This window comes from Rattus norvegicus, chromosome 13 (genome assembly GCF_021556685.1).
Source record: "Rattus norvegicus strain SHRSP/BbbUtx chromosome 13, alternate assembly SHRSP_T2T, whole genome shotgun sequence".
NCBI lineage: Eukaryota > Metazoa > Chordata > Mammalia > Rodentia > Muridae > Rattus > Rattus norvegicus.
Genome location: NC_141546.1, coordinates 66,375,786 through 66,391,128, shown reverse-complemented (window position 1 = coordinate 66,391,128; position 15,343 = coordinate 66,375,786). Strand labels below are relative to the sequence as shown.

The 15,343-nt window shown below is 46.3% G+C and overlaps 1 protein-coding gene across 3 annotated transcripts in view; it reads right to left on the bottom strand.

The window, feature by feature from the left end:
- The window catches only part of Niban1 (niban apoptosis regulator 1), a 149,704-nt gene that overhangs the window by 12,385 nt on the left and 121,976 nt on the right, over positions 1 to 15,343 (bottom strand). For all 3 annotated transcript variants that reach the window (NM_022242.2, XM_087581548.1, XM_087581549.1), the window contains 5 exon segments: positions 2,917 to 3,027; positions 5,168 to 5,329; positions 8,814 to 9,001; positions 13,789 to 13,951; positions 14,206 to 14,310. In NM_022242.2, coding sequence (NP_071578.2) covers positions 2,917 to 3,027; positions 5,168 to 5,329; positions 8,814 to 9,001; positions 13,789 to 13,951; positions 14,206 to 14,310 — 729 coding nt within the window.

Genomic DNA, 15,343 nt, shown 5'->3' with positions numbered 1-15,343 from the left:
GGGAGCCACGAATATCAATTATCGCTGTCCTGTAAGCACGGTGCATGGCTTGTCATGATATCTACAAGGGGAGAGGGGACATGGCTCAAAGCTCCATCAACACAGCGGGTGACCGTTGACAAAGAAGTTTACAGAAACACTGAGCATCCCAAACTGGAGGTACATAGTAGCCATACTGGGTGGCAGCATCAGAAAATGAAGACTAAAACATCTACCACCTGACACTTTCAAGAGAGTTCACCCAGCCCTCTGTGGTTTGGTGTAATATTTTCCAGGACAGGCACACAAGAGCAAGTTTGGACTTAAGAGTCAGTAACAGCAGGCTCTTGGGAGCAGCCCATTTCCTTACTGGTCTGCACGTGAACACCAGTGCCTTCTGCACAGGTGCACGGGAGAACTGCTGTGGGCATGCAAATGCAATGGTCAGGCCGAAAGAGGAAAGAAGGGAGAACACTCACATTGCAGATCATAAACGGGGGCAGGATGACATCTCTACTCAATCTACCAAAGGCAAACAGGTGGAGAAGGCGACGCAGGAAGGTGGGGGAGTAGAACTACCAGGTCTCAGAGCCTGACTCTAACATCGGAAGGTGTGGCCTTGCACACAAACTCGTGAAAAGTCCAACTGGCTGTCTTGGGAAGTGGAATTTGTTCTGATTCTGGAGGTGTCTGAGAACTAGAAGCACCACCACACTTACTTATTTGTTTGTTTATTTATTTGTTTATTATTTATTTATTTGTCTGTTTGTCCATTTATCTGTCTGTCTGTCTATCTATCTATTATTTATTTATTGGAGTAGCAAGTAGTTTAACTGCAGTAATAAGTTTGTTTGAATAGGAGACAATAATAGTCAAAAACAAATAAATGCTTGCTGAACATCAGAAAATCTATGGCCATTTGAACTGTCACACAGAAATCCCAAACCACCGAAAAGCCAAATCTGGAAGAAGACCTCTCCTCTTAGTCCATATGATGTAGGCCTGTGGTACTGTGGTACCTGTAAATTCTGTAAGGTATCACCTTCTATCCAATCTCGTAACTATGGCTTTTAAAGATGCCCAGTGGACTAGCGGTAAGGATTTTTGTTACCCTCCAGACGAATTGCTCTTTTACAAATATTTGGCTTGGACTTTTTTGCAATTATAATGTCACCTCTCTAAATAAAAGCGAGGCTAAGCTGGACACGGTCAGATATAGCCAATAGTCTCAGGATATTTGAGTTCAGGAACATGAAACCCTCAATGGCTAGACCTCCATCACACAGGTCTGTTCTACAGATCAGTCAACATTTAGGATGGTTGCAGGGGTCCCAGGAAAACCCAAATCTAAAGAAGGTCTCAAAAGTATGTGAACCGCCCAAGTTTGCATATTCCTGCAGCCCCAAACAACACCGGAAGTTCCTCACCCAGAATTCAGGTCGGCCCCGTTCGCCATGCAGGAACATTTTTAATGCTGGCTATAAAGTTGAACTTGAGGTATTCTAAGTTCCTTTCCACCCCAAAGCGAAGATTGGTAAACTTTTCTACCCCTTCCTCACCTGACTGCTCAATCAGTGACTAAGGTTCAACCTTTCCCCTCAGGTCAATTGTGAGTGTGTTTTTATTTGTGTTCCTATGGTCAGAATTGCTTTTGGTCTCGACAGTTTGGTTGCCAGAATTTTCTCCTGCTCCGAGGCAGGAGAACTCTGAGATATCCCTCAGACCCTAGGGGACCTTAACTTTCTGTTCTAAAGTATTGCTTGGGGGAAGCAGGAGGTAGCAGAAATTATTGGGCCAGGTGTAAATATAGTTTCAGCTCCAAGCTCATGTTTTGAGGGAGTCCTGCTTTCAGAGGTTAGGCTTCCTGTCAGCTGTGGGGTGGAGTCTATAATCATTGTCTAAGCTCAGTGAAAGTCAACGGGAATGGTCGTTCTGGGGTCTTTTCCTTAAATGACTTAAAATAGGTCTGGAGAGATGGCTCTGAGGGGAAGATTGCTTCCTGCTCTTTTATAAAGGACCCAAACTCTGTTCCCAGCACCTGTGCTGGATGACTCACAACTACCTGTATCTTATCTCTGGTTCTGAAGGACCTGACACCTCTTCTGGTCTCCATGGGAACCCACACACAGATGGCATACAGTCACACAGACACACACATTTCTATCTATAAATGATAGAAATGAAACAGATTAACCCCTGGAATGAAAACTTAGGAACAATAAATCTTAGGAGAATGTATTTTTAAAAGGCTTTAAGTAAGTACCAAATACGTGCAAGCTCCTGTTATCACAACAGCTTTATCAAGTGCTTATACAGAGAGCTCATTAAAAACTATCTCACGCTCTCCCTTGGGATAGTTCCTTTGGATCTAAGCTTTGGATCTAAGCTTTGGCTTTTATTTAAAATGTTTGGTAGTTTAGTGGATTTTATTGTACTCGGAGAGCTCCGATGCAACTGGCCTGTAGTTATAACTATGTAATAGCAGTCACAGTGTTTGAAGCAGTCAGCCAGTACACATAGGTCACTTCTGCTCGGTGTTCAGGCTAATGACATGCAGTTCCAGAAGGCGCCACTAGATGGCAGAAGAGGCATGCAAGTCATGCTGGGGAAATTGCTGGGAACAATGGTTATCTGCTTGGAAAAAGGGGTCTGAGGGGATACAAGGGACATCAGGGTATTTCCCACCGAGTAAAGGAATGGTGTGTGTGTGTGTGTGTGTGTGTGTGTGTGTGTGTGTGTGTGTGTGTGTGTGTGTGTGTGTGTGTGTGTGTGTGTGTGTGTGTGTGTGTTTGTGTGTGTGTTTGTGTGTGTGTGTTTGTGTGTGTGTGTGTGTTTGTGTGTGTGTTTGTGTGTGTGTGTGTGTGTGTGTGTGTGTGTGTGTGTGTGTGTGACAATCTTGTCAGATGCTCCCCCTACAAATGAAGACTAAACTTTTACCTTTAAGACACGGAGCTTAACCTTCTCGATGGCCACTGCTGTTCTGGAAGCCTCTCCTTGAAGATATGGGGAGAGCAACTGCTCAAATGTGAACACAGCATTCTCCATGAGCTGTCCATCAAGATAGAAAAAGACCACAGTCAGAGGCTGGGAACAGGTGACCCCCGCTAGCCTGCCTGGCTCTGAAAGGAGTCTTAGACAGAGTTCCCCAGGAGCAACTGTGGACTGCCTGCCTGCCTGCCTGCCTGCCTGCCTGCCTGCCTGCATCATGGTATCTTTCTGTCTCCTCTTCTTCCCATCGTTCTTAATGGGAAAGAAACCCCAGTACAGAGGGACTCAGAGTCATGGTCTCCTGTTGGCATTCTCCTCTATTCCCTGGCAATGCAGACACAGATCATATGACAAGGGGGGAGAAGGCTGCAACTCGACACCCAGAATGACATAAGTCGCCCTGTGGTGCACCCTCTCTCATTTTCCATCCATCATCTCATAGCCCCTCCTTCCTCTGCCAGGCTGGTGCTCCAGTTGGAATGGGAAAGGGTCCCTATGGGCTTATTAGTGTTTTTGAACACTTGGTCTTTGGCTGGCTGCTGTGTTCTGGGAGGTCTGAATCTTTAGGATGTGGATCCTTGCCGGAGGAGGTGGGAGGCGTAGGGAATATGGCTAGCTTCACCCTACTTCTAGCTTGAGCCCTCTCTGCTCCTGACACCAGCATTGGTGCTGTCCCAGCCACATGCTCCCTCCCACCTCTATGAACTCCACCGTGACCTCTTGCCCTGTGTGGCTGTTCCCTCTCAATCTATAAGCCAAAAGGAAGCCTTTTGGGGTTCCTGTCTGGTGTTCTGTCACAGCCATGAGAAAGGACATTAATATAGCTGGAGAGGAGAGGCGGGACCAGGACTCCATGGCCGTAGTGGCTGTCACACAGGACAGGAGTTTGTTACTCTGGAAACCGATGCAGCTCAGATGTCTTAGTCTTCTATCATGCCTGCCTCTGTCTCTCCAGGACCCAGAATTATCCAAGGCACTGTTGTTATATTGTTCCTAATTCTGCCATTTATCCTTTATATTTTTAGGGAAGGTTTCATCCAGCCTAGGCTGGCCTTGAACTTGTAATGTAGACAGAGACCTTAAACTGCTGATCCTCTCCTCCTGCCTCTAACTCCCCAATACTGGGATTACAGGTGGGCACCACCACATCCAGCTCCCCCAATCATCATTAAGCACCCAGAGTTTGGAGGTTAGATAGTAACGCACAAAACTAATCCTGCCTGTAATTTTTAAGTAAAACGTTTCATGGAGACACTTTCAACAGCACTACGTTTACTTAAGATTTGGTCTTACTTAGAATTTGTCATGACTCTGAGGTGGGATTCCATGCAGTGTTTAGTCGCCGCAAGCTAAATATGTGGAACAGAATTAGATTTTTCTTTCATTTAGGGAATACTATAATATGAAGGAAACTATGATACTTCTTCACTTCTGCCTCTAGAGGAGGAGGACCTCCTCATGGGGAGGTCTACAGGGTAGACTGGAGAAATTCAAATATCAGAGCTAGAGACATGGTCCAGCAGTTAACACTCGCTGCTCTTTCAGAAGACTCCAGTTCTCTTCCCAGCACCCATGGGGAAGCTCACAGCCATCAATAAGTCCAGTCACAGGTATCTGACACCCTCTTCTAGCCCTGCGGAACCTGCATGCACATGGCGCACATACACACAAGCAGGTGCACACACGTACACGTGATAGAGTAAATTTCAAAAATAAAAATCAAATATGAAGCTGTAACGGACTTTCTTATAATGAGGTAGAGAATTCCGCCATTGTTTCTAGATCCTGGTTGCATATCAGAAACACTGGGAGAGGGGTAGAGGATGCTCTCTAAGAATTTCAAATATATGATAACACAAACACGCACATTTGAGATCACTGGGGGTGGGGTAGCACATTAGTAGTTTTTAAAATTTCCCCATATGTTCCTCACCTGCAGACAAAATTTGAAGCCCTGATTCAACCATTAAATAATTACTGGCTAATGCTGCTTTATTTCCCAGACACATATTTTCTGAGGCGAGATGAAGCCAGCTAGAAGTACAGTGTGTGTCCTCAGTCAACCGCACTCCAGCCTCACTTCCCTGAGCCGAAAAGCACCCTGACCACACCCACCAGCGTGCATTTATCCTTTTCTCCCTCCCTCTCCCCTTCTTTCTAGCCTCATCCCCATCCTCCCTGGAGTGCCGTCTGCTCCCACCTCCTGCATGTAGTTCTGAGTCCTCTGGACCACCAGATCAACGTGAGGGAATCTGAAGCGACTCTGGAGGTCCAGCAGGCGCTCTGGAAGCAGGGTGACTTTAGTGTAACAAGGCTCCATCTTCACAGAATCCAGAGGAAGCTTCATTAGCTGGTCTAGACACTGCATTTGGTAAAGAAGAAAAGCAAACCCCCTTAGAGTCAGGAATCTTTCCACCATATTACACAATACTAATATTATGAAACAATCAAGTGTCCGCTATGAGTTTTAATTTCTGCTTGGACCACTTTATCCGAGGCATCTTCAACCGTCTTCTTTCTTTCTGTGGTTCTCTGGGGAAGCTCTACTGCTAGGAAATAAATGCAGTAGAAGCAACCAGATAGCGGCAGGACTGCGAGGCATGCTCAAGAAGGGGCTCCCAGCTTCCTAAGTCCTCAGGAGCCTTCAGCCTTCAGCCTTCAGCCTTCAGTAGTCCCTGCTTCCTGAACTCAAGAACCAGTGAGGCAGGCTGTGAGAACTGCTGCTGAGCCCATGAGCCTGCAAAAGATTCTCTAAGGGGTGGAAACTTTGTTTCATATTCTAAGCTTAGTTGAAAATGGTTTCACGCACTGTAAACTTACACAGGTGAATGGGTAAAGACAGGAAAATAAAGATGGCTGATAATGAAAACTCTCAGAGAAGCTGTGCAAAATGCAGGCAAGTGTGAATGACCTAGGAGTCGGCATCTGACATGAATTTTCCCCAGGCCCATCCCATTGAGCTTTAAAGGAGGAAAGTATTCCCTTTAAGAAGTAAACAATGGAGATATCTACTGGGGTGTAACCAAAGGTTAAAAGGGGGAAGATACATTGTTACCTTTGCTCTTGTCCTACAATTATACATATATTGCTTCTTTTTTCAAAAGTTTGTTTTTAACAGTGAATATCTGTGCGTTGAGTATGGGCATGGGTATGTAGTACACATGAAGGCCAGAAGAGGGCATCAGATCCACTGGGGCTGGAGTTACGCATGGTTGTGAGGTCCCTGGCCTAATGCTGGGAACTAAATTTGGGTCCTGTGGAAGAGCAGTCAGTATACTTAACTGCTGGGCCAGGAATGTATTCCTTAAAACAAATTAATCGAATCGGCAAGAGAGGAAAATGAATGCCTGTTTCACTACTATCAGATGGTTAAATACGCGATAGCCACCGTCACAGAGGGGAACACAGGGAGAAGGCTCCCTGCCACAAACTAATCAGTACCCTGCAAAATTTAAAATCCTTTTAAAATTTAATGGAAACATCTGTTAACATAAACATATATCTTTTAACCTAGGACTCTATCCCACTGAAATAAAAGCACCAAGATGTAAGGACTGTGTGTGCGTACACATGTGCATGTATTTATGATACAATAGGATGTAGGTACAAGGTTATTTATTATGGCTTTGCTCATGGTGTCAGCAATGATAGGGTGGCTGAATAAATCATGGCGCTTCTAAGCAGGAAATATTATGCTGTCATTACACAAAGTGATTTAGAACTAGTACAGTTACCTTGGAGACGGTTTCATGAAATCATTGTGAAGAAGAAACCTGATAAGCTGCGTGGTATACAAAATAACTCTATTTTTCTAAAAGCAGGCAGTGGAAGACAACAGCTGTGAAATGTGTACATTTTATATATCTTCTAAGAGGGGGAAAGCGTGGCGTAGCACAAGCCAAATTGGTGATAATAGTTATTTGCAGAGAAGGGAGTGTTGCCAGCAAACAAAGAGGAAGAAAGGCAAGGTAAAAATACACATGTGAATATACACATTCTTATGTGCTTATATACACACATGCAAGTTACCTGCATATACACACACATACACACCTCACACAGGTACCCATACACACATAGCCATACAAACACACACACACTCACGCATGCATGCATGCATGCATGTGTACACAGAGACACACACAAACACATGCACACACACATGCACACGTGCACACACACATGAACACAGGGCTGTAATAAGAAGCATCAAGGCATTTATTAAGTGATCTTGGTTTTGTACAACCATACATGTGAATATGCATGTAAAGAAATGAGAGCCCAGCACAGGAGGGAAACTATGGCTTACTGCAATCTATCATGTGTTTTATAATGGGCCCAAAGAGCTCATAACACACAGAAATGAAAAATGTTTAAGGGAATAAAGCGCTAATTCCTGATGCGATCATTCCGCGCCATCTGCACGTATAAACTGCTGAACCGGATGTGTAGAAGCTGCTTTTGCTGAAAAGGCATTGACCGCTCAGGTAGGTCCACAGGTACCTAGCATAGGACGAAGGCTGGTATCTCTACCTCCCTTTACTTTCTGTCTGTCTCCTTTACTGTGGCTGATAGCACAGAGGCAAGTCTTTGTCCTAAACCTGCAGTCACTCTGGGTCCTAAGAGGAGCAGAACTTCCCAGGATATATCCACATATGAAGGGGCTGTCAGCATTGCAGGCCACGCTGCTCCTGGAGCAGAAGAGAGCACCCCACAGGAAGCAGATGTGTCCCCTCCAGGGTTAATGATTTTAAGGACTATCTGGAAACTGAAGAGCTGAGGCTGGGATGGTGGTCAAGGGGAGCAGGAAAGGTGATGGGGGTGTAGGGGGGGGGACCCCAGTTCTTCCTCTATCTAAGCCTAAACCTCTCATCAGCACTTCAAAGACAGACTTGGGTCTCTGGACTCTCTCTTCCTCTTCTCAAGGTGGGCACATTAAGTTGACCTCTTTCCTCTGCTTGTCACCTCCACTCATCTCTCTATTGGCATTTGGTGACAGGTGGCTGAGCATAGCTTACTGGGGCTGTGGAGCCAGGCTTCTGCCTTCAAAGCTCTGGGTAACACTGTCACACTGTAGCCCATAAATGTGTACAATTACAATGTGCCAATTCAAAAGACAGACGCTTTTAACTGATTATCAGGAAGGGAAAGAAAAGAAAAGAGTCACCCTAACAAATCCTGTCCTTAATGATACGTTAAGTGTAAGGCAAGCCACCAGTGTGTGTGTCAGCAAATCTTGAACATGAAGGCACATCAATTCCTTTGGTGTCCACCCCTCCCCTACTTTGTGATTCAATACACTGCTGTGTGACAAGCATGGCTTTATATTAGGAGCCTGTAGCTGTGGAAACAAAGCCGGGAATACTATTTAAAATGAAGAGCTATGCTTATATATGAACAAGTAAAGTATGCAGGTAAACGCACACCAGGTTATATCAGTCAATCTAAGGGCTTGGGTATGAAGCCAGAGGGAGTGGGAGCAGCTGGTGTCAATGCTGGTCACTTACTTTGCCTCTTTATGGACTTAGCGTTATATCTTTAAGGTGGTTGTTGTATAAACATAGTTGCAACTTACAAGCCATTAATGAAGAGAACTAGGTGGACTTAGTGATGAGTGGATAGACCAGTGAGTTAGACGGCAGGAACAACAGATAAATGAAAGGAACGAGGAACAGAAAAAGGAGAGGCTAGAGGGGATTGAAAAAGGGGAGAGGATGGGAAGGGGAGGGATAGGAGGAAGGGAGGGAAACAGGAGAGGCTGGGAAGGGTCAAGGAGAAATGAGAGGAGAGCAAGAAAGGCAGCCCAGAGCCCCGGGATGTCCGCCCCTCAGTGTGCTGTCTCCTACCTCCTTCAGCTGGGCACCGTCCTGGGTGGTGTGGAAGCTCTGACTGAGTTCATCTACTTCTTTTTCGAAAAGTGCACGGACTTCACTGAAACCGGAGCTCACCGGCCCCATTAGCTCCTCCAGAATGGATGCCAGGAAGGGCTGCACACTTTCCCCACAGCGATTCTCGGCCGGCTGAGCCACCATTGCTAAGGGAGGAAACGAACAAAAAAGCGTGGCTTAGGGCAAATTTGGGTTCAGAGACCACATCACAGTTAAATGGCCCCATGGGCAAGTTCCTATGGGCAAAGTAGACTAGCATAATAGAACCTTTGCCAGCATTCACCAGGCTGGAAACTCGCTGGATGCTTGGAGACCTAAAGCATCTCCAGAAGTCTCCTCCAAGCCTCATCCTGCCCTGGGAGGAATGTGGTTCTCTGTTTGATCTCCATGAATGTGCAGTGGCCTGACAAACAGCCCCCGCCGCCATCACCACTGAGGTGCACTTGGTAGTCTAAAACAGATTGTCAGTTCTAGTTCATGTCTCTAAGCACTAAGTCAGTGTAACTCCACCCACCTTCTACCACCAGAGACCCTTTTAAAACTCAAGTCCAATCTCTGTTCAGCTGGACACTCGCTTTCTCTCTCTTTCATGAACTGAATTAACACAGAACAAAAGGAATGCTTTTCTGATAAGGATGATAAGCTTGGTCTCTCTCTCTCTCTCTCTCTCTCTCTCTCTCTCTCTCTCTCTCACAAACACACACACACACACACACACACACACACAGAGGCACACGCACACACGTGTGCATACACACAGAGTAAAGACATCATAGGAGCATGAAAGCAATCTCACCATGGCCCTACTCTCTAAAGACACCACCTTTGATCCCAGCTCTGAATCAGCAGGGTTGGGAGTCTCAACAGATTTGGTGCAGAGGACATTTTCCTGACCGCGGGCGGAGCAATCTAGCCGTGATACAGTGGCAGAGCTCAGCATATTGCACGGAGTGGGTAGACCCACTTGCTGAAGCTCACTGTTCTGTCACATCATCACAGACGGCCCCCGCATGTCCGACCCTTCCTCTTTATATATGGAAAAAGAGAAGCTGGGCACCATAGATAACTGTACCAAGGTCGAGGCTCCTGTGCGAATGCAGGATTGTGATCCAGAACGATGCTTAAGGTATCCTAGACTTGGTACAACGTTCATGAACTCACAGTGCTATGGCTACCGGCTCAAGACCTGTACAGGGGCCAGCGAGACAGTTCAGCAAGTGAAGGCATTTCCCACCAAGCCGAGAGGACGACATGAGTTAGATCCCCACATGACAGGAAGAGTGAGGTGACTCCTAAAAGATGCTCTTTGACCCCCACACATGTGAAATGTACACACTCATGTGCACACACACACGAACACACTCACAAAAATAAATGGTGGTTTAGGACCACTCAACATTCTAGCAGGTAGCACTAATTAGAGCCAGTGGTTTACAGAGAAGGAAGGAGGTGGGGAAGGGAGGGACGGAGGAGGGAGGGGATGAACATGAAGGGAGAGGAGGGAGGAAGTGGGTGAGTGAAAGAGGGGAGTTGAGAGTGGACATAACTGAGATATAGTGCATACGTGTACGAAATAGTCAAAGAATAAATGAAAGTCCCCTGTGATGGCAGACTCAGATACGAAACATTTTGAGTTTTGTAGAATTTTAAAAGGAGGATTTATCTGAAAGCAAACTGCAAAAGTGCTTGCCGAGAAAACAAGCTGTCAGTTAATTAAGTTTGCGAGAGGAGCTCTTTGTAAAGTATCTAATCAATCCTGAGCACTGACTATGCTGATGACTACATCAACAATGATCTGGCAGTGCTGGGCGCGCCATTGCAAGATGGGTAGCGACGGCCCATGCTCCTCTCCTCAGCTTTCCCTGCCCCCATCAACCCCACCGTCCAGTGTCCTTTCACCTGGGCTGCCTCCCTCCACTTCTGCTTGCAATCATCCTTTTCATCTTGCCTTCAGTTCCGATGTCACTTGGGACAGCATAATGAGCCCCAGCTCCAGACTTCCTGACCTGTGGCTTGCAGGTGTTTCCTTCCAGGCTGAGTAGATTGGTATCCCCCATATATGCACCGTGCCCTCTTTCAAGCACATGGGGATGAAGCCATGATGGCTATGGAGGGGGTGACCCTAATTAAAGAGCCTCCCTGGCAGGTAGCAGCTTTTGGGAAGCCTAGAAGGCTGAGGCTAGAGGGACTGGGTCAGAGCCTGCTGCACCCTTGCCTCGGGTGTCAGGAGTTCCCCTTAACCATGGCCTTGGTTTTGTTGTCTGTAAATTGAGATCAGAGAAGTAATTATTCCGGGGGGTTATGGTGAGGGGGAAACAAGCTCACCATTTTCCGAGTGCTTAGAACGGCTCTGACACTCAGGAAGCACATGACTGCAGGCTTTCTCGCACTTTCTAATCACCGAATTCTAACTACCCTCCTCAAGAGGGCCCCCACAGTTTTCTGAACTTGTCCTCTTTGTTCTGGTTTCTCTGAGAGAGTTCATCATCTTTCCCTTCTGTCTTGGTATCTACAAAATGCTTCCTGTCTTCTGTGCGTAAAAGTGTGTCGACCCGAAGCCTTTCGGTCCTTACACTGAGCATGAGCACAGTAAGTTCTTCCTGAACAGATAATCGTGGAACAGAACTGACCATCAATGGCCTCACTCCCAAGTGCCATATGGGTAGAAATGGAGAGACGAGGACTGTGGTGGTTTGGATAGGAATGACCTCCATAGGCTCATGTACTGAAATCATCAGGGAGTGGCACTACTCGAGAAGGATTAGGAGGTGTGGCCTTGCTGGGGTGGGTGTGGCTTTGTTAGAGGAGATGCATCATGGGAGTGACCTTGAAGCTTTAGAAGCCCAAGCCAGGCTCAGAGTCTCTTCCTGCCGCCTGCAGATCTGGACGTAGAACTCTCAGCTACCTCTCCAGCACCATGAGTGCCACCCTGCTCTGTGATGGTAATGGACAAAACCTCTGGAACTGTAAACAACTTCCCCAATTAAGTGCTGTCTTTTATAAGGGTTGCCATGATCATGGTGTCCCTTCTCAGCAATAGAATCTGACTAAGACAGCTACATAATGCTCCCAAATCTAACACCCTTCATCATTGCAACTGGCACCTTCTCTGTCTTAAAGATAAAGGACCAGAGGCCCACTAAAACGTGTCTGTCTTCCCTCCTCTCTGCCTTTCTTCTGCCCTCCCTCCTTCTCTTCCTCTTTTCTTCTTTCCAATGGCACATTACCTTTCCAGCCCACACTAGCCTGGAATTCACCATCCTGATAATGGTCCCCAGAGTGCTAAAGATTACCAGTGAGTCCACTGTACATGCCTGATACTTTGCTTTTAAAAGATTTGCCCATAACTTCCTCGCCAGATCTCCTTTATGGAACAAGTACTAGTCTAGGAGCCACACAGCATTAGGTAAAAGACACTGGTCTGCTTTCAGCCTCGGTAGTTAGGCCCACACGGGTCTAAGAGAACATAATGTTGGTAGTTTTAGTTATACATAGAATTATGACACTCACCCTAGAGGGGTTGTGAGGCTGGACCATATCAAACAGAAATCACACTGATGTTGATCTGTATCTGGCTTTGAAGGCATTGCAGAAACAGGCCCGCAGACACCACACACATACAAAGCTATTCCTCTTCTAATCTCCTCTCAGTGGAACCCATCCTAAAGCTCTGAGGCATGTTGGGCTATAGTATGATGAAGGTGTGAATTGCAGGCAGACAACCCCCTTTAGCCAGGCAGCTTCAGAATCACAGGGTTCCAAGCTCCACCACTAGCCCAGAAGGCACGGAGCAAATGTCCAATGTGTGAGTATTCACCTGAGCTATCCAGGAATACTTCTGAGAAATGACCACTGAGGAGCGGACATGCCCTTCCTCTGCAGCAACATTAGGAATGCTCATGCATTGGGTACAGGATGTAGGAAGAACAGGGAGCCACGGAAAGTATCCCATAGACCCCTCCAGGCCACCTAAGGTTTCTGTGTGTGGGATGGGCTGCATTTTCTGTCAAGTGGCAGACTGTAAATATCTGTGGCTGTGTAGTCCCAACACCTCAATTCTGCTATAGGAGCACAGAGCAGCTTAGACTGTGAACTCATGAGTAGGCGTGGCTCTGTTCAAAATGGCATCTTCTACAAAATCTTGCAGGGCCAGATCCAGCTTGAGGACCACAATTTGCCGGCCATGCTTGTCAGCCCTTTCAATGTCATATTAGGAGAACAAGGAAGATAGAAGCGTGTGACCACCTCAAGTCTATGTGACCAGTTAATATGTACAATTAATTTGTCACTACAAACAGATTTACTGAGCCAAAGCCCAAACCGGAGGCTTTCTATCAGAGAAAGCCTCATTCTACATTACAATACACAGGCACACCACAAGGCAGAGAGCAAGGTTCCCTCTACCTTGAGTCTACAAAGCATCCAGGGTAAAACAAAGGCCCTTAACACTACACCAAGCTCCTTCTACAGACACTACTGTCTCCCCTCAATTCCCTCGGCTTATTTCTCCTCTGAAGCTGAATATACTTTCTGAGGGCAATTGGTTCTGAGATTCCCCTCAACCCCCACCTCAGAGGAGGACAAAATCCCGAGAGACTTTTAAAATCACTGCTATCAAATGATACAGTCTTTTCATAGAACCAGTGCACACAACTATATACTCCCTATCACTTAAGACATCTGTAGTTTACTTACAATACTAAATACAATACAGATAGCACATGGCTGCTGTGCTGTATTGCTTAGGGAATAACAGAAAAGTCTACACTTGATCATTGCAAACATTTTTCCCCTTGGGCATTTCAATCTGTGGTTAGTTGAATCCATAGCTATGAGACCCACAGATACAGAGGCTCAGCACATTCTCTCTATGTATGGGTCTCTATGTGGGCAGCTTCTTTATTAGGGAGCAGCAAGGGGTCATTCCACCAACCTCTGATCTTCCCAGTTAGAAAGTTCTTTGAGTTCACAATCTGATCCATGTCTGAGCGGATGGTCCCTTCCAGGTCCTTTGTCAGAGCTCTGCACTCCTCCTTCAAGGCACTTAATCCTTCTGAAACTTGGTGCTGAACCAGATTGTAGGCTTCCTCCAGGAGCTGAAATGTAGAACAGTGCATCATCTCAGACTGAAGGAGTTACGGAAGGGAAGGAGGCCAGCCCTCATACAACTCCGTTTAGATTAGCTCTTATGCCAGTGAGATCGAGCAGGTTCAAAGCCCACATTTTTCTACCTAGGAAGGAATTATTTTAAAACGGTACCGAATACCCCTCCTCTCTGACCCCCCAAAAAAGGAAAGAGATGAGAACACTCATTTTTGACACACAGTTGCAAAGCAACATTGTAACTTACTCCAAACCAGGCTCTCTTTCTGTCATTCTTCTTCCCCTTCAGTTTAGGCAGCAGGTCAGTCTGGAGGGTCGGCAGGAGCTCCTCCATCACCAGTTTACTCAGGATCTGCAGAGTAAAGGAGAATATGGCTGGACATCAGCGGATGATGGCCAGCATCCCTGTCCTGGGCTACATAGTCTCTGAAGTAAGCAGAGGTGAGGAGGAGGAAGGAGAGACCTTGATGCTGATGAGCAGAGGTGAGGGGGATGAGGAAGGAGAGACCTTGATGCTGATGCCTGAGAAGGAACTCATGGCTGTTCCATATTAAATCTTTGCTCACAATCTTAGGGATAAATAAATCTTCTTCAACCTTCACGGGCCACAGACATGTCTGTTGGCATTCTCTACGGCTGCTGTCTCAATGGGAAAAACAATTCCCGCAAATTCAAGACCCCTCGTGTTTAGAACCAGAGTGGGGCTTTCGGTGGCAGACACGGCATCCTTAAACAGGAGCAGCAGGTTTGAACAGGATAACTTGAGCTGGTCTGTGGTCCCAGAACCACCATTCTTTCTCAAGCCTCTGCATGTTGCATTCTCCTCACTCCTAGTATTCCCGACTATGCCTTTCATCCTTGGTGGACAGCTAAACCTCCTCTGAAGACACCTAGCCTAACAGGAGTCCTGTAAAGAAGGAAAAGAAGGTACCAAAGGACCAAGGAGATGTGGCAAGGATAGGAAAGAAAGATGACAAAACGAACAAGGCACAGAAAGTGAAGGGATTGTTGATGTTGGAAGGGAAGGAGGGAGGGAGAGAGAGAAGGAAGGAGAGGGGAGGAGAGAGAGAGAGAGAGAGAGAGAGAGAATATGACTATCTACTTTGAAATATTATTCTTAAAACTAATTTTATAAAAATGCAAAAGTTTGCTGGATGAGGTTGTGCTTGCCTATTATCCCAGTACTTAAGAGTTTGAATCAGGGGTGGAGCCTCCCTGGGTCAGTGTGGGCAATGGCGAGATCCTGTCTCAAAAACAAAACACAACTAAGACAAAGGCGCAGAAGTGTTTTATGTGTTTTTAAGCTTGCGTTGTTAAGCAACGAAACATTTCCTTGTTTCATTGTGTTTTAAAGGGGAGGGGCATACATTGTGAATAAACATCTC